Source organism: Zeus faber, assembly GCF_960531495.2.
Source record: "Zeus faber genome assembly, chromosome: 20".
Taxonomy (NCBI): domain Eukaryota; kingdom Metazoa; phylum Chordata; class Actinopteri; order Zeiformes; family Zeidae; genus Zeus; species Zeus faber.
The window spans coordinates 12,915,602-12,937,845 of NC_137207.1; the positions used below are offsets into that span (position 1 = coordinate 12,915,602).

The 22,244-nt window shown below is 42.9% G+C and overlaps 2 protein-coding genes across 2 annotated transcripts in view; both read left to right on the plus strand.

Moving 5' to 3' along the window:
• Positions 1 to 990: 990 nt before the first annotated feature.
• On the plus strand, positions 991 to 11,552 carry fh (fumarate hydratase). The gene is made up of 10 exons (XM_080020920.1): positions 991 to 1,150; positions 2,121 to 2,252; positions 2,382 to 2,492; positions 2,578 to 2,754; positions 3,132 to 3,314; positions 5,460 to 5,625; positions 6,691 to 6,894; positions 8,088 to 8,215; positions 9,443 to 9,596; positions 10,663 to 11,552. Exons 1-10 carry the CDS (start codon positions 1,043 to 1,045, stop codon positions 10,803 to 10,805), a joined length of 1,506 nt encoding a protein of 501 aa, XP_079877046.1. The 5' UTR covers positions 991 to 1,042; the 3' UTR covers positions 10,806 to 11,552.
• A 2,677-nt stretch (positions 11,553 to 14,229) lies between these two features.
• The window catches only part of rgs7b (regulator of G protein signaling 7b), a gene marked incomplete at both ends in the record, with an annotated part of 51,038 nt that continues 43,023 nt past the window's right edge, over positions 14,230 to 22,244 (plus strand). Inside the window, one exon of the mRNA XM_080020922.1 lies at positions 14,230 to 14,298. Within this exon, the coding sequence (XP_079877048.1) occupies positions 14,230 to 14,298 (69 nt within the window). The remainder of the gene's footprint in view (positions 14,299 to 22,244) is intronic.

Here is a 22,244-nt window from a genome sequence, read left to right on the forward strand (position 1 = left end):
CTTCTGTCTAATTCAAGGCGATGGTTCCAGGGGGAAGGGGTCGAAATGGGTCTGCTAAATAAAGTCACACTCATCGCAACGCGTTGAGGGATGCCCAACGCGGTCATTCCCGCTGTCGCGTGGATTTGTAGTTTAGGATCTATTGAGCTCCCCCTGGTGGAGAACGTTTATATAATTCAGTTTGAATCTGAATTGAGTCATATCATGATTCAAGATTCAAGATTTTTTATGACTATTTTACTATTTATTTCTATTATTATTTTATTACATTTCACTGCATGTATGTATGAAAGTATGTATATGTAAGTGACGAATAAAAATCTTGAATCTTGATGATTATAACTCCTTAACAATTCTTACAATTGAACACACAGAAAAACAAGTAATTGTCATTAGTAATTGCACAGTAATTCCAAAGGGAGAGGAAACACCACAAACATCCAGAGACTCATTTGTATCGATGAAGTAGTTCTACTTTTGCCCAATTCATGATATTGATGTCCTTTATTGTTCACGAATAGTTGCAACATTAAGGCACAGACTATACTACTACTACTACTACCACTGCTAATAATAATAATAATAATAATACAAATAATAATAATAATGACAATAATAATAACAATAATGATAATGTAATAAAAATACAATTAATAAAAATAAAATAAAATAATAATAATAATAATAATAATAATAATAACAAAACAGGCAGTAGAAATGACAAAGTTAAAAATAAAGTACAATAAAAAGAAAAAACAAAAACAAGAATCGGATGAATTTGGAAGGTTGAAAAAAATGTTTAAGCTATAAAATGTACGTTTTATTTCCACAGTGAGTTTTGTAGCTCGACAGGAACTGGTCTCAATGAATTCTGAACAGCTCCATCCCAACAAGTCACGTCGAACGCGCGTCAACGGAATCAGTGCCGCTCTCAATTATGTCCGCCGGTCCTGCTCCACCGATGGGGTTCCGCCCCCCTGCAAGCTTCTCCTGGTTGGTTCCGCCCTTCGCCGTCCCCTGGAAGCCCACGCCGCGTCTCGCCATGTATCGCTCTGCGCGCAGCGTGCAGCGAATGAACGGCAGCCTGCTGGCTCTGCGGAGGCAGCTCGCCGGCTCGAACCGCAGCGCGGCCCACGCCCCGTGCAGAATGGTGAGCTATAACGTTTTTGCTTTTTTGTTGTTGTTGTTGTTGTTGGTTTAACAGACCAGCGTGAGCCGCTATCAGGAATGACCTTCTTAGCAGTAGCTTAGCCGCGTGAAACGAACGAGTATTTGGTTTGAAGGCTAGTCAGCTGGTAAACCGAGAACAGTTTCCCAAGCCGCCGCCGTTGTTCTCCAGCGAAGTGCGTCGCAAATTGACACGTGTTCCATTTGAACCGATTACAATGACACCGACTAACTAGCGCGACAGCTAGTTAGTCCACTTGGCTAACTTGAGTTTGCGATCGGAGGTCAGTCAGTTCTGACAGCGCTAGCTTAGCAGTTAGCTACTGCTGATCGGTGGTTTGTATCAGCTGTGCGGCCGGTACTGATAATACTGCTTGTCGTAGGTTTGATCAGAAGACGGTACGTCGACCATGCCATTCAATCACCCTTTCAGTTAGAAATGTAAATACGTTTCATTATTATTTTTTTAAACTTTATTCCTATTCCCTATAGTTTTGATGTAAGCTAACACCTTCTAGCGGTGAATAATTCTATATATAGATATATTATCATAATTTCTATTGTTAACATTGGATGTTTGTAAAAAAATATGTATATTGTGTTTATATAAATGAATATTATGGATACGTGGGGAAATTGCGTTGTTTGCAGCAGCACACCAAAACAACAGACAATAAGACAGTGAAGTGAAGGAGAAAAATGGGGAAAGAAATGGCAATATGAAACCTAAAAAAAATAGCCTTCCCAGAAGTGTCCGAGAGGGACACCCTTATCCAATGGGGTCTGTGGCTTAATCGGTATCAAGTTGAAAAAGATTCGGGATCACTGGCTTAAAACTGTGACTGTGCAATCAGACAAAATAGTACTTACAACAAACTGAAAGGAAGATGTTTTGTTTGTTTAAGCTATGCATACATTAGTGTGCTAATGTGCGTTGGTCTTTGCCCTTACAGGCCAGTTCAGAGTACAGAATCGAACGGGACACGTTTGGGGAACTCAAAGTGCCTGTTGACAAATACTATGGCGCCCAGACGGTGCGGTCCACTATGAACTTCAAGATTGGGGGTCCCTCCGAACGGATGCCGGTAAGTCTCGAGCTGGATGATTTAGATATGCCGTCATTGGCCACTGTTTCATGATTGATGAAGTATACTTGACATGGAAAACATAAAAATATCTTCCTCCCCGTCACCCTATTGTATAATCTGCGCCAGATCCAGGTGATTAAGGCTTTCGGGATCCTGAAAAGAGCTGCTGCAGAGGTTAACAAGGACTATGGCCTCGACCCAAAGATTGCAGATGCTGTCATCCAGGCTGCAGATGAGGTGGAGAATGCTAACAGGAATTCAAGACATACACAGACGCACCTACACACAATGTTATATTAACAGATTCACTATTCACCCTCAGGTGGCGGCTGGCAAGCTGGACGACCATTTCCCTCTGGTGGTGTGGCAGACCGGCTCCGGAACTCAGAGCAACATGAACGTCAACGAGGTGATCAGCAACAGAGCCATCGAGATCATGGGGGGAAAGCTGGGGAGCAAGGACCCTGTTCACCCCAACGACCACGTCAACAAAAGCCAGGTAACGTTCAAGCGGGTGTCAGATGGGAGGGAATGGAATAATAATAATAATAATAATAATACAAACAGGACAAGATTTATTTGCAATGAATCAGTGTGGAACTTGGAGTGTGTCGTGATGCAGCGTTTCCCAGAAAAGCCTACCTTAACCACCCAATGTCCAACTCTTTAGACAAGGCATTGAAAGTGAAGTAATGTAAGTCTTGGGCTGCAAATTAAATGAAAAAGGTGGACTTAAGGACGCGGTGACATTGATTTGGAAATGGTGCTTCAAAGTTTGTCATGCCGAGGAAGTCAAAATGAACAACCCAGCTGTCAGTGAAGGTAAGGAAGCCAAAAGATGTTAGTGCCTTCAGATACAAATGCTTATCCCCTCAGAGCTCCAACGACACCTTCCCTACTGCTATGCACATCGCTGCTGCGACTGAGGTGCACCACGTGCTGCTGCCCGGCCTGCAGACCCTCCACGACGCGCTGGCAGCCAAGCAGGCCGAGTTTAACGACATCATCAAGATTGGACGCACACACACGCAGGACGCCGTTCCCATTTCGCTCGGACAGGTACTGTACTGCAGCTCGTGAAGTCACCATGTGAGACTGTTTTTACAGCCAAATAAAGAGAGCCTGTGAATTTGGACAAGGGACAGCTGTTGTCACTTCAAACAAAATGTTTATAGTACAAAACCTTTCATATTTTCTTCATGTGGTCAGAAATAAAAAAACTAGGTCACCATGAACAGGGTTTCCCCCAGAGAAGTTGTTAGGCCCGGTGAGTCTTTTGATGGGGGCCAGCGGCCAAGTGTCTTTTTTTTAACAAGGGGACCTGGGCCAGCGACAGTGATGGCAGCATTAAGGTCGGGCCCTATAGCTTCTGTGATAACAGAGACTAGAGCCAAAAGAAAAAAAATCTATCACAGATTTCATGGGGCCCTACATAAAGTCAGTGCTAAAACCTGCCCGGACAACATAGTGTGTTGTCGTAAAAGTAAAAAAAAAAACAACAAAGAATACAAATAATCTGTTCATGTACAGTCTTGGAATGCTCTGTTTTCAACATCAAAAGAAATTTAATTAAATAATATCAACGTTTTTCTACTCTCCAAAAAACTTGAAAAAAGTCCAGATTGGCTACTGATTCTACTGACTTGGGAGTGTTGGACACGTTTCAACAACAAAATTGACTGAGCCAGTTTAAGGCCTAGGGAAAATCGGTGCTTGGTGCATTCAATTTGCTTATAATTGTGTTTTCATTATGAGCACTGGAGTCGAAAAAAAGACTGGGAAGGTGAAAATTAAACAAAGTAGTATTACTACCATGCTGCATTAAACTTTCCAGTCTCTTTTCAGACATAAGCTAATGCAATGGGGTGCTACCAGTGTCAAGTGTTCGGGCATACACAGATTACATTACTTGCCCACCTCCTCACCGTCGCTTTGCTTTTGTTTTGATAGAAATAAAACCCAGAGAGAGCGAGAGAGCACAAGCACTCAAGTAATAATTTGGAGCTGCAACTCCGGTGCAATCACCGGGCGAACCGCACCATGCAAGACCACCATGTCCAAATCCTCCATCTGCTTCATCACTACAACCACCCAACAGCCTCCATGCAATTAATTAATAGAAAAAATAACTTTTATATCAATCCACTGCTTTTATTTAAGTCATTAAGTGCGATATTGCAGAGAAAACAGCTTCTACTGCGTCCGGCACTGAGAGTTTTGCGCAGTAAAATAGAAAGAGTCTACAGATTTGTCAAATGTCCGGTGTTGCCGGTGTTGTCATGAGTTTATTAACCGATGGGGAAAAATTCCTCACCGTGGCATCCCTGACCATTACATCTATGTTTCCAACTGAGCCACCCGACTTTTACTGTAGTTAAAAAAAAACAAACTTAAAAGTATACCAAAAATAATCTGAAGATGCTCAGGCCTGGGTGGGTAGTACATCAGAGGAAACCCTGATGAATCCATGCGGTAAATCCATCTACTTTTGCAGCAATTTTATTTTTTCCAAATATTCAAAATTTGAATCAGGCAGAAGCTTGCTTAATATTGATAACAATTAATTGACACCCACATTTATTTGTGAAGAAATTGCACATTCTATAATTGTACTAGAGTTTTAGGGTTTTTTTTTTTTTTTTTTTGTAATTTTCCAAATATTGAAGAAACATGCTAAAACGTGATGTTGGTCAATAGTTTGAAGTGACCATGTGCACTAGTCCAGAGCAGGATGTTTCATACCTGGTCAATTTGGAAATGAGCCGAGTAGTTGTGGGACCAAACCTGATCAGGCCTCGCAAATTATCAGTCCATCACAAATGTAAACATTTTTTGTTCATTTATTTAATTTAAAAAATTAACGGCAACTCGCCCTGTGCAGAAAAAAATTGTACATGTCAGCCTAGAAACTCGATCACCTAATTAACCCAATTAATTGTGAATTGGATTGAGCTGATTGAACACAGCCAGGCTTGATTGCGAGGCTGCAGACCAACGAGCCTAGCTCCTGTGAAATAAGGGAAATACACCTTCCAACATCTCAAAATCTGAGTCATTTCAATCCTACATTCTTGTGTCTTCATGACAAGTAAAAATAAAACCATAAAAACAGGATCTTGGTACTTGTACTTTGGTGTCTTTTAGGTCCTGCCATGTTGCTTAATGTAAAAGTGTGTGTGTGTGCGTGTGCGTGTGCGCGCGCAGGTGTTCAGCGCCTACGTCCAACAGGTGAAGTACGGCATAGAGCGTGTGAAGGCAGCCATGCCCAGGGTGTACGAGCTGGCAGCGGGTGGCACTGCAGTGGGCACAGGACTCAACACCCGCATCGGCTTCGCTGAGAAAGTAGCTGCCACCGTTTCCTCACTCACAGGTACAAAATCGAGAGGTCCGTTATGGGTGGAGTAAATCTATAATCAAATATGAATGTTTTTTTTTTTTTTTTTTTTTTTAATCCAGCACAGATGTTTTAAATAGTTTTTATGAATAGAAAAAATAAATATTGCAGATTAGATAGTAGTGTAATTATCTCTACCCAAATCCCAGCTTTTTTTCCCCAACACGTATTCACTATTTTAAATTCTATTCCGTTTCTATTGTCTGTATTTCCTGTATTGTACTTTTCTAAGAATTAAGAATCTTTATTTGTCACATGACCGCACTACAACACGTGTATGTATGTATGTATGTGTGTATGTATGTAAATAAATAAATAACGCGCACACACCCATGCTTTTTGGGCTGGTGGCCAGTGAAATGTGGCCTCTGCATTTTGCCCATCCTGGCTTGTCTTTCCTCCGGGGGGGCAGCCAGGAGCAGTGGGCAGCATTCGTCGACGTGCCCGGGGACCTGGTACCAAGTGTCCATCGCTGGTCAGACGATGATGGGTGCATGTTTTTGGTGGGGGTCCTTACTGATGGTAGGTGGAGGAAACCCCATGAGAGCACGGGGAGAACATGCAAACTCCACACAGAAAGGCTCCTATTTGGGAGATAACCCGCCGGAGCACAGTGCCAACAGCTCCCCAGGCGGGAATCGAACCCAGGACCTTCTTGCAGTGCAATGCACTGCGCCACCGTGCCACACATGGGCTACATCTTGGGATGGGGTCTTTCCCAATTTCTTGTTATTTATGTCAGTGCTGTAATTAGGAAAACCGTGAACAAATATTTCTCATCTTCACAGAACTGTTGGGCAGTTCCTCAAAATAATATTTTCTACTTTTAAATATAATGGTCTATTGAAAGCATCTTCTATAAGTGGAGATACTTTGCACCAGAAATGATTTAAAATTTATTTTAGAAAATATTCAAATGGTTTGCCTCACTTTCTCATTTCTTTTTCCTTTTTTTTTAAATTTTTTTTTAAGACTGTTCTTCTGGAGCCGTGTCTTACTCAAGCCTCTAATTTTCACCTTTTGTCTCTCTGTGCCCGGCAGGCCTGCCTTTTGTAACGGCCCCCAACAAATTTGAGGCCCTGGCGGCCCACGACGCCCTGGTGGAGCTGAGCGGGGCGCTGAACACGGTGGCCGTCAGCATGATGAAGATCGCCAACGACATTCGCTTCCTTGGCTCAGGACCCCGCTCTGGTCTGGGAGAACTCATCCTACCTGAGAATGAACCTGGGAGCAGCATCATGCCAGGTGAGGGGAGGGGGGGGACTGATGAAATGACGTGGTTTAGGGTGTGAAACTCGATGTTTAACTGAGTTTGTAGGGTTTAAGGTCATGGGTTTTTACACCTGTTTTGCTGGAACACCAAGACAGTGGCGTCTGATGTGTCCTGGCAACTTTCCTTTTTAAGGACTTACTCCAGGCTGGGATTGTTGTGCGTTTTGGCGGGCTCCCTAATCCATCACTGGTACTGGTTCATACGAAAACTGCAGATTGAAAATTTGTCCTACACAAGTGTCTGACTTCTCATGCCTTTTTGATATTCATTTTTGGGATGCCAAAAGGTCTTACAGTATCCTCTATCTAGGAGAAATGCGAACATCTCATTACATTACATTTTGGGTTCAGACCCATGGACTGATCACTAACTTTATCTTCTGTTAACCAAATGAATGGTGATGCTTCCAGGCAGCAGTGCTACAACAACAATAATGCTATCACTAAATAAAAGATAGTTGAGTAGAATTCCACTGTTTAGTTTATTAACGGATTCCGCTTTGAATTCCACAGGCTGGTATTTAACAAAAAACAAAACAAAAAAAACCACACACACAACCCTCTGACCCTCTGAGTGGGGCTGCAAAACCAACAGATGGAAACAACAAAACAAGCTTCCTACTCTTCTCTCTCTCTTTGTTTTTAAACTCCCTCTCTGTACTCTCTCTACATGTTTTTACCCATAGTGCTCCCCTCTCTCCAGCTGCTCACTCCCGTCAGCAGCGGCAGGTTCACATTTCAGGCCTTATTTTATTTTAGGTCTGCCCTTTTCATCTTTACCCCCACGGCCTATGACTCACTCACACCTACACACGGTTTTGTCCATTGCTGCTTAACGAGAATATTGCTTAAGCATTACTTTACTGAACCATTGGAAGGAACAAAGGAAAACAATATACAAAGAAATACTACTTTTAACTCACAATGTATGTATTTTTGTTGTATGCTTCCCCAATTATCTATTGACTGTAAAGCAAGCCAGAGTATTTAAAAAATGTAGTCAACTCTCTCCGACTCTACAGGGTTATACAGGAGGGCAGTGCCTCATCACGGATGGTCAAATGTTTCCATGACGACAGTGCTGTGACTGTTGTAATGTTATGCTGTAATCAGTGTTTTTGTGGTTTTTATGCATCTCTAAATGTTAATCCGTCTTTCTTGTGCAGGCAAAGTGAACCCTACCCAGTGTGAGGCCATGACCATGGTGGCAGCCCAGGTGATGGGGAATCATGTTGCGGTCACCATCGGAGGCAGCAACGGACACTTCGAACTCAATGTCTTCAAACCTATGATGGTAAAACATGGGCTTGAGTGATTCCAAGAGGCATTCTTCAGCTAATTCTAGACTGTTTTTTTCATGGACTGTCACTGCAAAAAGGGTATCAATGGTATTTTTCTTTGAAAGCCTTTTCAGATGTGGGATTTTTTGAATGACTGGCAAAACTATAACTATGATAATTACTTTATACACTCTGAGCACTTTATTAGGAACACTTTACTCATACTGAGTAGGGCCTCCCTTTCGAAACAGCCTCAATTCTTCTCGGCATAGATTCCACAAGCTTTTGGAAACATTCCTTTGAGTTTCTGGTCCCTGTTGACCTGATAGCACCACATAATTCCTGCACATTAGTCAGCTGCAAAGTCATGCCTGTTCTGTCACATCCCAAAGGGGTTCTACTGGATTCAGATCTGGTGACTGGGAAGGCCACTGAACAACATTGAGCTCATTGTCATGTTCATGAAAACCAGTTTGAGACGACTTTTGCTTTGTGACATGGTGCATTATCATGCTGGAAGTAGCCGTTGGGATATGGTAAATTGTGGCCATGAAGGATGCACATGGTCAGTAACAACACTCAAATGGGCTGTGGCGTGCAAGCGATGATTGATTGGTATTCACGGCCCAAAGTGTGCCAAAAAAAAATTCCCCATGCCATTACCCCACCCCCACCAGCCTGGGATGTTGACACAAGGCAGGTTGGGTCCATGGAGTCATGCTGTCGGCGCCAAATTCTGACCCTACCATTGTGTGCTTCAGCGTTTCCATCCGCAGAACTGCTGCTCACTGGATGTTTTTTTGTTTTCCGAACCATTCTGATTAAACTCCAGAGACTGTTGTGCATGAAAATCCCAGGAGATCAGCAGTTAAAGAAATTCTCAAACCAGCCCTTCTGTCACCGTCAATCATGCCACGGTCAGAAACACTGAGCTCACTTTTTCCCCCCCCCAATTGTGGGTAGTTGTGGTTGATGTGAACATTAACTGAAGCTGCTGACCTGTATCTGCATGATTTTATGCACTGCACTGCTGCCACACCATTGGCTGAGTAGATAATTGCATGAATAAGTAGGTGTACAGGTGTACCTACAAAAGTGTTCATTGAGTGTATATTGGCGTTATTCAACCCTCACACTTGACTTTGTTGACTTCCATTGTTGACTGTAAGTGCTATATTTTGCACTATCCTCTGTTCTCTTTTCACTTCTCTCGACCTCTCTTTCTCTCTCTCCCTTTTAAGATAAAAAATGTGTTGAACTCTGCGAGGTTGCTCGGCGACGCGTCCGTCTCCTTCACCAATAACTGCGTCGTCGGCATCGAGGCCAACAGAGAGCGCATCAACAAGCTGATGAACGAATCCCTCATGTTGGTCACAGCACTCAACCCACACATTGGTACGTGCAGCATTTGACTGTTAGCATCTCTAGCTGCGGCCTAGCAGCTGTTGTCAAGCAGAAGTCAGCAAAACCTGTGTTTCGAGAGTCAAGCTTAAAAGCACATAAACAAAAGTGGCTGATCCACCCATTCAGGATTGGCATGTTTGCTGCAGACTTGTAAGTCCCCAATTCTACCACTAGATGGCAGTCACAGACAATGACATTATTTGACACGTAAAATTGTGTGTGTATATATTTTTTAATGCTCTTGTCAGAGGGATATGCAAGTGTAGCCATGGAAGTCATGTACAATATGGAATATAATTTGCATATAGCACCAACATATTTTAGTGAATGCCTTTCATTTATGCCCAGTTTTTTTCCCAAAGCGACTTACATGAGAGGCTAGAAACAATTAAAGCGTACACTGACCGTTGGAGCAACCTGGATTTTAAGCACCTGAGCACCTGTTCCTAAATTCAACCAGATACTCGTGCATGATAGCTGTAAAGAATCAGAATTGTTTCCCCTGATATTAGTGTGTAAGTACTTTTATGTTGTTAGTGGAATATGCCAATACGAGGGCCCTTTCTCAATCTGCGTTCTTGTCTGTACTTGTGGACTTGTAAAATGTCATCAGTCGCAGCCCAAGTACTGTTCCAATTCAAAGTACGCATCAAGCCAAGGCCAGTCCAAATGCCCGGATGTGGACTTTCTCCGCCCATTTAATCGAGGATGCATCGGTGGTGACTTGTGTGGACTTGGGACGGCCAAATATCCCAGAATGCATTTCGCACCAAGCGGTGGTTATGGTCCCCGGGAGTCTGTACTCCCAAGTCTAAACTACCAAGTCCGGACTTTGCGTACCTGGTATTGAGAAACGGCCAATAACTAGAGTCAATTATGGCAAAGTTAATCTTAGCATTTAACTGTCATTTTATAAGGAAGGACATTTGTACACATTGTTAAACTTGCATTATCTGATGCTGGACCTACATTTTTAAACCTCACAGTTGATTGTGCTCCACAGAACTCACTCGCTCAGCTGATGTACTTATTCACGCCCATATCATGTCCCCCTCAGGCTACGATAAAGCAGCAACCATAGCCAAGACGGCCCACAAGAAGGGCTCCACGCTGAAGGCCACAGCGGTGGAGCTGGGCTACCTCACCGAGGAGCAGTTTGACCAGTGGGTGAAACCGAGCGAGATGCTCGGGCCAAAGTAAACACCAACACTTCAACCAACACCAGCTCCACACTCAAACTGACCGTCCTGAAAGGACATCCAGTTAAATCAGCCTTTTAATATGAAAGGGTAGAGGTGGGTTAAAACGACATAACGTTAAAAAAAACAAAACCGAAAGCACTATCTATTTTCATCTAAGAATCTTTACGAGTATTTCAATATTTAATCTGCTAAAAAAAATAAAAATAAATACATTGCCCGGCCACAGCCGTCAAAATATTTCTCATCTGCTGAAGAACAAAAGGCCAAAAGAACAATCCGTCGAAAAACTTTGTTCTGGCATGTTTTCGTGTTCCCACGGACAGGGATTCCCAACGGCTTAACAACATTGTTTTGAGACAATTGTAGAACTAGTATGAAAGTTGAAAATCAAACGACTAAAGATTACTTGCAGACACCATTCAGCCCAGGTTGGTTGTTGTATGCTTGTAGTTATGGGATCGTAAAGGAAGTGCCAGGTGGATTAGTTTTGCACTTTTAGCACCTGGATGTTGGTGTCAGCTGTTATTTGAAAGATCTTTTTCCGGGGCCAAAATATAGCAGCCCCGAGACAAATGATGGCAACTCAGTGGGGGAAGAAATTGATATACAGACTATGGTTGAGCTAACGTCTTATTTTAAACGGTTCGAAAAACAAAGGTTTATATATTCCATTGTTGGGCCATTGTTTGTGCATGTGCCATGGTATGTGTCAGTGTTTGAAATAAAATGTTTTTGTTGAAACAAATGGGGTGTTCAGTTGAATCCGGGGTTCCCTCCATGCTTCTTTCTCTAATCACATCTCATAACCATGTTTGTTTTTGTCTGCAGACCAGGAGGGGTGGGGGGTGGGGGGGGGGGGGAGAAAAGTCCTCACTTTGAATTTTATGTTTCAAAGATTTAGAACTGACGTCACTTTACTCGCCTGTCGCACCCCTTTCAGTAATTCCAAAGCAATACGGTGTTAATTACATTCATATTCAGAATCACCTTTGTTAACCTGACATATTGTGAAAATATGGCTTTACTTTATGTAGCGTTTTATTAGACGTGGGATTAGTCAGAGGTCGGCCAACGTTCTTCGCCAATAAACTACTTCTACAGGACAAATCCCGAGGAAGTCTGTCCATTTCGATATCGAGACGGATGAAGCGTTCCTAAACAATTTTGTGACAAAATTCTTTCAGCCAAAGTGAGAAGAGAAGAGGAAATGGATGGATCAGCGAGTGCAATAGCTACTGATGACTGACAAACAGGGCGCGGCCCATCAAAAGCGAGCGGCAGTTACACGTTAGGCCCCAAAATTCCATTAGAAACTGCAATGTGTTCTTTAACCCCCCCTTTATTATTATTATTTTTTTTAACATCCCCAACATCTGGGTTTTCCCTTCACACACTTTAGTTCAGAGGTGGTTGCTTCAGGTCGCTTCATTTCTACAGGAGGCCCCCTCATTCTGATGGATTGTTTGTTTTTGGTTTTTTTTGCCATTTTATTTCTCGCCCACTTGAGGCGGTGATGTCTCTGCGTCCGAGGATTCGGCTCGTCCGTAGCGAGAGTCCACCGACGACGACGAGGCTGCGAAATAACCGCGGCCGCCCCTTCACCTCCCGTCAGCGCCTTCTCGCACGGTGGCGGCGACGGCGCACGGATCACGCCAATGCGTTGAGTGGCTGTTTTAAGGAGCAGCTCGGTATCAAACGCGGGGTTTAAAAGCACTGATCTTACGGAGCACCACACCACGTGTGCGAAGTGACGCCCTCTGGGGCTCGAACCGGTTGTTTCCCCGCCCCCACAACCGTGAAAAGACTTCAGCAACGTCTCCCGAAAGTGAGGAGCCCGGGGAGGACGGAGCGCCGTTGCGTAAGCGGCCGTCCCCTGCGTCGCCCCGTTGCCAAGGCGCCCCGAGTTGGGCGCGAGCTCGATCGCTCGCAACGTGATTGGCTCCGGGGGTCGGGGGCGCGCGGGCGCGCGCGCGACCGGGTCGGAGGGAGGAAGGCGGCGCGAGGCGGCTCCTTCAGGACACCGCTCGCTGATGCGTTTCGGGGCGCTCGTTTTTTTTGTTTTAATTTTTTTGGTTTTTACGCCTTTCCAATGGGTGAAAGAAAACCACGGATTCCCAAAGATTGACTGTTGACAACCGAAAGAGGTTGTCAACCCCTTTTTGTTGTGTTTTTTTTTTTTTTTTTTTTTTTTTTTAGAATTTCCTCGTCTTGGATATTTTGAGGGTGGGGGGGGGGCACGAGGGAGATAAGTAAGGAAAACGAAAATACCAGTGTTTAAAACATGCTTCCTCTCTGTGCGAGGTTAGATTAGCTCGATTGGTTTAGGAAGCTGAAATAAGCTATTGGACCGCCAATGAGCGTTTGGAGCTGTCCGTGGTGCTGAAATTGAATGGTGTGCGTTTGGCTCCAGCAGCAGAAACTCCGCTTGTGTGTGTGTGTGTGTGTGTATTACACTGTATGTTCAGCTCCCAAAACACCACGGGACGGCTAGTAGTTTATTTGCTATCCCCAGCCACAATGTGAAGCGGAAGGTACTGTATCTTAATTCAGATCTCTGCCAAATTTCTTCTTTGATTGCATTGTCCTCGTCGCCTCGCTCTGGTGGTGCTGTCAGTTGTTACATTTTTGGCACTGGAAGCTTGCTGCTTGTTCCTACCACAGCCTTAGCTAGTACTGTGTGTATTTGTCCTGTTTTCAAGTTACCCAGTTTGCTCTTTATGTAGGGATGGTTGAAATGGGTGGTTTATCATGGTCATTAGAGGGAAATTTTATAGATATCAACATATACTGCATGATCTCCTCATAAATTCAACATTTAACTATATGGTAATGTGAATTATATCGGGTCAAAACTCTAGCCTTAAAATAAAACTCCCTCAAATATGTAATATTCTTATCACTGATTAAGACGACAAATTGTTTATAACCGTTTGACAATATCTTGATTTAATGACGGTACATTACCACTGAGGGAGCTTGCCCAGCCCTAATATTATGGCTATCAGAAGTAGATTCAAGGTCTTACAATAATTAGGAAGCCAGGCAGTCACTTTTCATGAAGGAAAAACAAAAATTGGAGAGTTCTCGCTTTTGTATCAAACATTGCACTCTTGTGGTTTGACAATGCTTCACGTGTCGTGTTATCAGTTTGCCGGCCAAGAAAGAACTATTGACACCCTGGCTGCATTCTGTGCATCTCCCTTCCACTCGGATAGGATCTTTATATCCATCTTTGTTTTAGTTTCATTCTCTCCGGCTTTCTCTGGCTGACAAGGTGCTAATCACTTTCTCACATATTTTAACCCTGGTCGTGAAGACGGGAACATTTGCTGTTGACAGGTTTTTGTGCCTTATAATTGCAGCAGAAATAATCTCTCTCTCTCTCTGTGTAGCAGAAGTGTGGCCAGCCCCCGTGCTCGGCCATGGCCCAGACCAACAGCAGCAGTAACGGCGTGGTGGATGAGTCTCCAAACATGCTGGTCTACAGGAAGGTAAGAGGAGGATGTTTTCGTGATCAGAGCATTACTGTGCGGGGGAAACGGACAGTAATGCTGATGGTTGGTTGAGTGTCCAAGCCAGTCGTTGCTGTCCATTAAGTGAAAAGGTCATGGCCTCTGTGCGGAGGTCAAACCTGCAGGTGCCCTAGAGAGTCCTCAGTGTGTTGCCTTGGCTTGTTGACAAAAGTGCCCTGCATCCTCAAAAAGTGAAATTTGGCGAAGAAATAGCCTAAAAATCAGAAAATTTAAATGTTCACTTTCTGTATAATATGAGTGTGTATTTTTTGCTCGATGTCAAATTTCTTTCCATGATTATTGTAATAATTTCCGACATTGCTTTATCCTAGCTTTCACAATGCGGACTAGCTTTCAAAATACTATCTAAACATAGCTCAGACTACTGTTAATCTCTTTATCCTATTGTTAGTCTAACCAGAAAGAATCTAAACAGAAGGACCTCATTTGACCCAGAGTTTGAAGGGACTCGCAGTCATTAAATGGAGACAGGGTGATAATAGAGTTTCCTTGTCTCTACTGCAAAACAAGAACAAAAGATCCTGAGGAGATACCGAGCTAGACATTTGTACGTAGCAGTGCTGAGTACAAAATGCCCCCTTTCTACCAGCGGTCTCCTTTTTGACTATTTTCCTCCGTGTGAGAGTTGTGTTGTTAGGCTGGTTGTGTCTTCATTGTCAGAAGGACAATCTCAGTGCAGTTGTCATTCTATGATCTGCACATTAATTTTCAAGCACTAACCACATTTTAACGCTCTAGTTTAATGCCTTTCAAAGAACTTGTTCATTGACATCTGGCCTCTGCTTTCTTTTTCCTTTTTACTTGGAAAATTTAGATTTTTATATCTTCAGTATAATGTTTAATGAAAACATGTTTTAATGTACCTGGAAGGAAGCCCTTCAATAGCTTTGGTAGAACAACGTTGGGTGGGTGATGAGAGAGAGTGAGAGAGAGAAGAGACAATGAATAAAAGGTGTTGCGTATCTACAGTAATTCTTTGTCCATGTAAATTGTGTGGGTGTGTTTGTGTGGGTGTGTTTGTGTGTGCGTGACATACATGGGTAGGTACAGGGCGTGCCGGGCTCAGTCCCAGTGGAGCCTTTTTCCTCTGGAACGAGACAGAAGGGCAGCTATTGTCTGCAAGCACCCTTTCTAATCAGGGAAATGTGGATAAGATGTTAGTCACAAAATGTCTATTGATTGTCCACGCTAAGATTTTTATAAAATGTCATGGGATATATAATAGCCTAGGATTGTTGTGATTAACCACTCTCACTATTAACCATGCTGGAAAATGTCACATTTTCCAGCATGGGGGGCGGGGGGTGATCCTGCGATCCTGTGAAAACTCCTCCTGTGACTCGACTGAGTCACGTTCTGTTCGTTGAGCCTGGCTAGCTCCTGGCTTGTGTATGTATTAGGCTAGTGGCTGTGGATACACACAAGCACTAGTGTTGTGTGGAAGGTAAGAAAAAACGACCTACAATTTTTGGGCCTTTCCAACAGACAAATCTCATTCCCGAGCGGTTCACAGTAGAGTTCCCTGTGAGACTTTTCTTCTTTCTCAGTTGATTTCAGGGGATATGGCATCACTTGCAGAGATTTACATGTTAGTACTAATACTATTTAGTATGCTCAGTTAGTATGTGGGCTTCTATACAAACTATAGAATGCATTGACTAGTATGCACAAAGTACCAGGATATCATACTACATTTGGTGAAATATCTTATTAATATCTTTGACACTATTCTGGCAAGTGTATCCCACAATGCATTGTGATAATACTGCTTCGCTATGATGATGAGCAACAATTGCAAAGTGCTGAAAGGAAGCGGCGTGGTTATAGGGACATGGAAGAAGTGCACATATGTATTAGGCTGAACGCAGTACACCACTTCAGATGTAAAACTGGTTTATGGTTGGAGCACATAAGATATGATCAGAAGATTCTTTATGTACACATATAAACAGAAGTTGACAGGGTGGCAATTACGCAAAAGTAAGTACAAATCTAGCTGCAGGCAGCAAAACACGTGGTCCAGGTTTGTCGGTGTGACGTGGGTGATCTCTGTGACGTAATGATGTTTAAGGTGTATTTGCAACGGTGTAGGTTTTTTTATAGGTTAATGTCATAACCAACTTCAAGTCAAAGGGACATATCGCCAAATAAATTGTCTGTAATGGAATATACACTTATATTATAATGGCAACAAATCTGACGTTGTTGGTCATTCTCCTTCTTTCTAGATCTCCCTTGGGGGTGTGATTTTTGTGAAGATTCCGAGTGGAGTGCTGAGTCATAAGATGCTCTGAGCCACTGTCGCTTACTTTTTGTGGAGTTATGGACAAAGGGTTATGAGAGAAGTCAAAACAGAGTTAAAAGCATGACTACTAGTAAAAGATAAGTGTTTTATTGAACAGTTGTCCAAAACAACAAAATTCCAAAACATAGCAGCGTTTTCAGAGAGTATTTTAGTCTTAGTCAGGAGTAGCTGACCTCTAAGGCAGCAGGTTCTGCCCATTGCTTCTTTACTGTCTTAGAGCTTTGGCCTTTCTGTAGCATCTGGAACATGAAAACACAGAAAGAATGGAATTATTTCACAACACAGACACAAATACATGTTCCTTTCGCTATATCATTTATTATGCTTCTTATTAGAACTCACTACAATTCAGGAAGACATTGTATCTGTAGAAATAGAAATTTCTGAAATTTCTATCAATTCTGAAGGCTAACTCACCGTGGCGCGTGTATAGCTGCTCTCACAGTGGCTGGCGTCACACGTCTTGTGTATTCATCTGAAGTGTAATTACATGTTGTGGACAACGGTGTTAGGGTGCTCCAGCCTGATCTCCTCTCTGCTCGGACAGTTAATAAACCACTTGTATTTTGAGAGTCCATGTCTTAAATTCCCTATTTTAAAAATAAATCCTGTTACACAACAAAAACACATAAAGAAAAGGACAGCGTCAAGCCTGTGTCTCTATGCGTGCTGGGGCTGGACCCCTGAATAGTGTATTGCAGCAGTGTGTAGTATGTAATGATGGTACTAGTAAATATGTGCATAGCTGTATTGTATAAATATATCTGTAGTCCGGTGAGATAGTAGTGACATACTGTGGCATAATTCCAGAAATACTAATTATAACAATAATAATAAGGATCATCCAACAGTAGTGATAATAACAATCACTAAAAATACCACTGCAAAAGAAACATAATTTAACTGGAGTCCTGGAGTGGAGGGGAGCGAAGGAATGGAGTAATTACTTCCCTGAACAGGACTATAGACTGCCAGCCTTAAAGTAGCCTTTTAAACGCCATTCTCTTATCTCTTATCTTCCTTTATTGTCATTAAAGTGAAGGTGCCTTTGCCCATGTCCATGTGCAAAAATATAGCCCAGATTTACAATCCAAAGTGGTCTTGCATTGTTCCAAATGTCTTAAGTGTCATGGAGCCAGCATGTGAGGCATGTGACATTTGGGCGGCAGCAGCTCCGGAGGTAGAGTGGCTGTCTGGAAACCTAAGGGTTGGTGGCTCCATCCTCAGCTCCTCCCGGCTAATTTGCAGAGGTTTCTTTGAGCCAGACACCCAACACATAAGTGCTCCCGATGAGCTGGTTGTACCCTTGCATGGCTGACGCTGCTGTCAGTGTGTGAATAGGTGAATGTGATGCATGTGATAGGAGTGGGCTTAGTGGCTAGAAAAACTGTATGTGAATTCAGTCCATTGACCATTTAGATGGTTTTATTCCCCTCCAAATATTTGTAAATTAATTGTTATTTTAAGCGATGGATGGGTTTTAACTTAACATGGGGTGGTCAATTAAATATCAAAGGCTTCTTTGACCGTAGAGAGCTGGCACGTGGAGGTCTGCAATTCAATGCCTACATTTATGTTCTCTCGTACAAATTCACTTTGGAGCGACTTGCAACACGCTGGGGTTAAGCAACGTTCAGCGTGAGTGGACCATAAACCTAAATTTCAGAGAGATGGAGAAAAGGGATCAACAAATTCAACCTCTGAGCTTTTCCCACCATCCATTCATCCCTCCATTGATTCCTCCCTCTCCACCCGCCTCCTCTACCAAAGCCCCCCATGCTTCCTCCGCTCTCATCTCCTCCTCCTCTCTCCACTGCTCTGTTCTCATCTTGTTTCCTCCTTTGTTTTTTACGCGTCTCCTCTCTCTCTCTCTCTCTCTCTCTCTCTCTCTGTCTCTTTCTCTTTCGTTGCTTCCCGCTCCTCTCCTCTTCTCATCCATAATCCTGTCTTTGAAGTGTTTTTTTTAATCTTTTTAATGGAACACCACATCGGTTTCTGTGCCGTCCGTCCCTTTGTAGGTTCCTAAACACAAGTGAAGCCGTCATTTCAAGCTAAAAGGGCCTGAGCTGGTAAAAAAAACCTTCACAGGCACAGTTCCCGTCGGCACAAAAACAACATTTGATGTTTAATTAATGTCGTTGCTGTGTAAATATAAGGCACCGCTTTTTCACGTTCCAGCAGGTTGCTCTTATAGGGGCACGTTTTGCTTAGTCTGGTCTTTTCAGAATGGGATATCAGCCAAATTTCCTGGCCCAGTCCTTTTACACTTACAGTTGATTGTTGGGTTTGTGCATTAGGGTTTAAATATGAATAAGTAAGAAATAACACAGTAGTAAAATTAAAACAACAATGTTAACAACGTGGCCTATGAAAGCTTTCTTTATTTATTTATGGCTTTTTATGTCCGGGCTCTTATTACTCCAGTGTTTTTATATAATGCCTGTTATGTATTATGTAAAGTACTTGGAAATGTCCTTGTGTGTAAAATGTCTGTCTGCCTGTTGGGATGTCTGCATTCATCTCACTCTGCCTTCCCACTCACTTTTTGTCTCTCCGCTGTGCTGCTCCGCTCTCTATTTCTTAATTTTCAGACATTAGAATTCTGCCAAACACACACTTATGTCTTTTGCACAGTTAATGTCTGTAATTTGGCCGATCTCCTCCTGCTTAGTACCACACAATTATGACAGGAGGACTACTGCACCCCTAAAAAAACAAATTTCTTTCCCTCAAGTGTTTTTTCTCCAATACTCCAATATCAGTGTATGCACAAACAGGCCCACACACAATCTTCTTTTTCAGATCTTCATCTTAAATAAGTGGATGAGCGGAGTGGGCGAGCTGCACCCAGCCTGAAAATGCCCCGTCTGTCTGACACACATGCAGTGGTGCGGATGCGCATATCTGGCTTTAAGAAGTATGTCTGCCATTGTTGTGTCAACAAAGCGTATGCAACGAACACACACACACACACACACACACATCGTTTTGTCGTCTGGAATTTGGACGGTTTTGTGACATAAGTTCATTCAGTTGGTGTTGATGCTTACTTACTCGCATGAGTTGGATGAAGACTAGTTGATGCTTATTTATCTGGCACCAAGCAGCCAGCCACGTTTATACAACAATGGTGGCAGAGATGCATACATTGTTTCAGTACACACACACATACACACACACACACACACACACACAAATTGATTTTGATACGAATGGTGACTATTCAGATGGCTCACAAGACGATTCTGTTATCAATATAAATACTTATTTTTTTCATTTTATTCTTTGATTTAAAACTAAATATCTTTATTTACTCTACTACTATGGTACGACCCTCCTTTTTTTTTTTTTTTTTTACTGGTATGGTGAAGGGAGGGATTGAGGGAGGACTATTCAAGGGATATACATTTTTTTTTTTTTTCCAGTTGACCATCTTTTTAATGATGTGCATGACCAAAATATTTCTGGGAACAAAATATCTTCTCCTTTGGGATGCCCCTGTTAGGGGGCGCCACAGTGGATCATCTGCCTCCAATACTTTCTGTTCTGCAAATCTTCCTCCCTTACACCAACTGCCTGCATGTCCTCCCTCACCACATCCATAAAATATCTGGGAACAAAATATATCATATTGATTTCGGGCATGGTGGTATTTCAATGGAAAAACGCTCTAAGTATCGATGTTACAACTTTCAAATACATTCAGAAAATCAAAACAATATAATTAAGTCATATCAATTTTCTTCTTTTTTTTTTTTAAATTTTTAAACCCGTCCTCATTAAAGTATTTCTGATTCTGATTCTGATATATTAATACTCAAGCCTTCCTAATGTGTTAAGAAACAGCTGAGCACCAATAATCTCTTCTTTCATTGCCACATATGTAATAAACTCCCTTCCCATAATAAACTGTGGCCTCTCAGTGATGGACTCTCCCTGAACCCTCCGTGCATCTCCTCACCCTGCAGCCCCTTGAAAGGAGTGTATTTGTTTTACCCCCGATGGGGAACATTGGTCAGGTTCCAATCTGCTTCATATGTTCTGGAGGTTGAATCCTGCAGGCACCTGCTCTGTGCTGATGTTACTGGATGAAATTCGACCTTCTCATTTGGCCTTCGTTGCCGCTTTGCTGTTATGTTTGTTGTTGTATCACTATACAGTATTGTTAAGTCTTAAAAGTGGCTGCCATTCACTTTGGATAGAAATGTAATTTAAACTTTTAGCATTACCCCTACACTTCACAACATTAAGCTTGTGTGTATTTGATTAAGACCTTTCTTTGTTTTGTTTGTACTTATACTTATAGGAAAACACTGGCTTAGTCAATTCTAGTCTGGTGATGTTGCTGGTGCAGCAAAAATCACTGTGTTCTCTGAACGAATGACTGATTTCTCTCAGTGGGAGTATTGCAGGATGTTGACCATCAGGGATTCCTGGAAAAATCCCTGATTGGCTGAACCTCATGATACTCATGGTTTGCGCTGTAGACATCACCTGGTCTGTAGGACTCCTGTTTAGCTGCAGCATTGTGAAATAGCCCTTGGGATGCATTTCCATCGCCTGTCTGCCCCTCGATTATCTTGACAACCGCTCATCCGATCTACTTTACACTTCTTCTACTTCTACTTGTATTGCCCGGGACCCAAGGACGTGCAGTGTCGAATTTGGTGCAATTTGGACACGCGGCACATGTAATATTAATAAACTTTGAATGAACAAGCAATCTGCGAGCCGCTCAGCTGGCCGGGCGGGGCTTTGCAAACAGTGAGCCATGTGCAGCGGCGGCGCGGGCCTTCAGGATTCTGAGACTGAGTTACTTACGTCCACAATGCACCCCGTTCCAAAAAGGCATGTTTTAAACAGGCACTGCACTTGTAGTCTTTAACTCCATCTTGGTCTTGCTAGGTTTGTCCGGTCAGTGTTTCCTTTCCCTTGCCCCTTGTTCACAGGTAGCAGGGCTGGTTGCACACGTGGCTGCTATGCATCACTGATCACTATGAATTAAACAGACTCATATACACACACACACACACACAGGCGCATGTGTTGACACAGGCCACAATCCACCTCTCTCAGATTTATAAATAGATGCGTTCCTCTCGTGCAACACTAAAGAGGGCTGCTTCGGTATGTGTGTGTGTGTATGTGTGTGAGACTATGTGGTCGCGTGTGTGTATGCATGTGAGCACGCTACATTGCATCGCACAAGCCTCAGTGGTTTTCCATAATACGTAAGTTGATTACACATTTTGCTGCATTCACGATATTCATCTGTGTGCTGTGCTGTATTGTATATTTACTGTAATGAAAATCAAATGCTTAAGCTCAGTGACTCAGAACCGGACCCTTCTGAAAAAGGCAATATCTACTGTATATAGTCAGATCCAATTTTGTCAATATTTTCTGTGTTGCTGCACATTCTATGCGCTTAATGCGAAAAACAGTTGCAAACGTAGCTGGCTAGGGTCTTGGCGACAAGCCCCTCTCAGCAAACATGTCTCGGAGCACAGACAAAGATCTCCACACCGACTCAGGAAATGAACGTCTGGGAAACGTATGGTGTGATATCGCGCGGTGCGACAAGGATGTGACCCCGCAC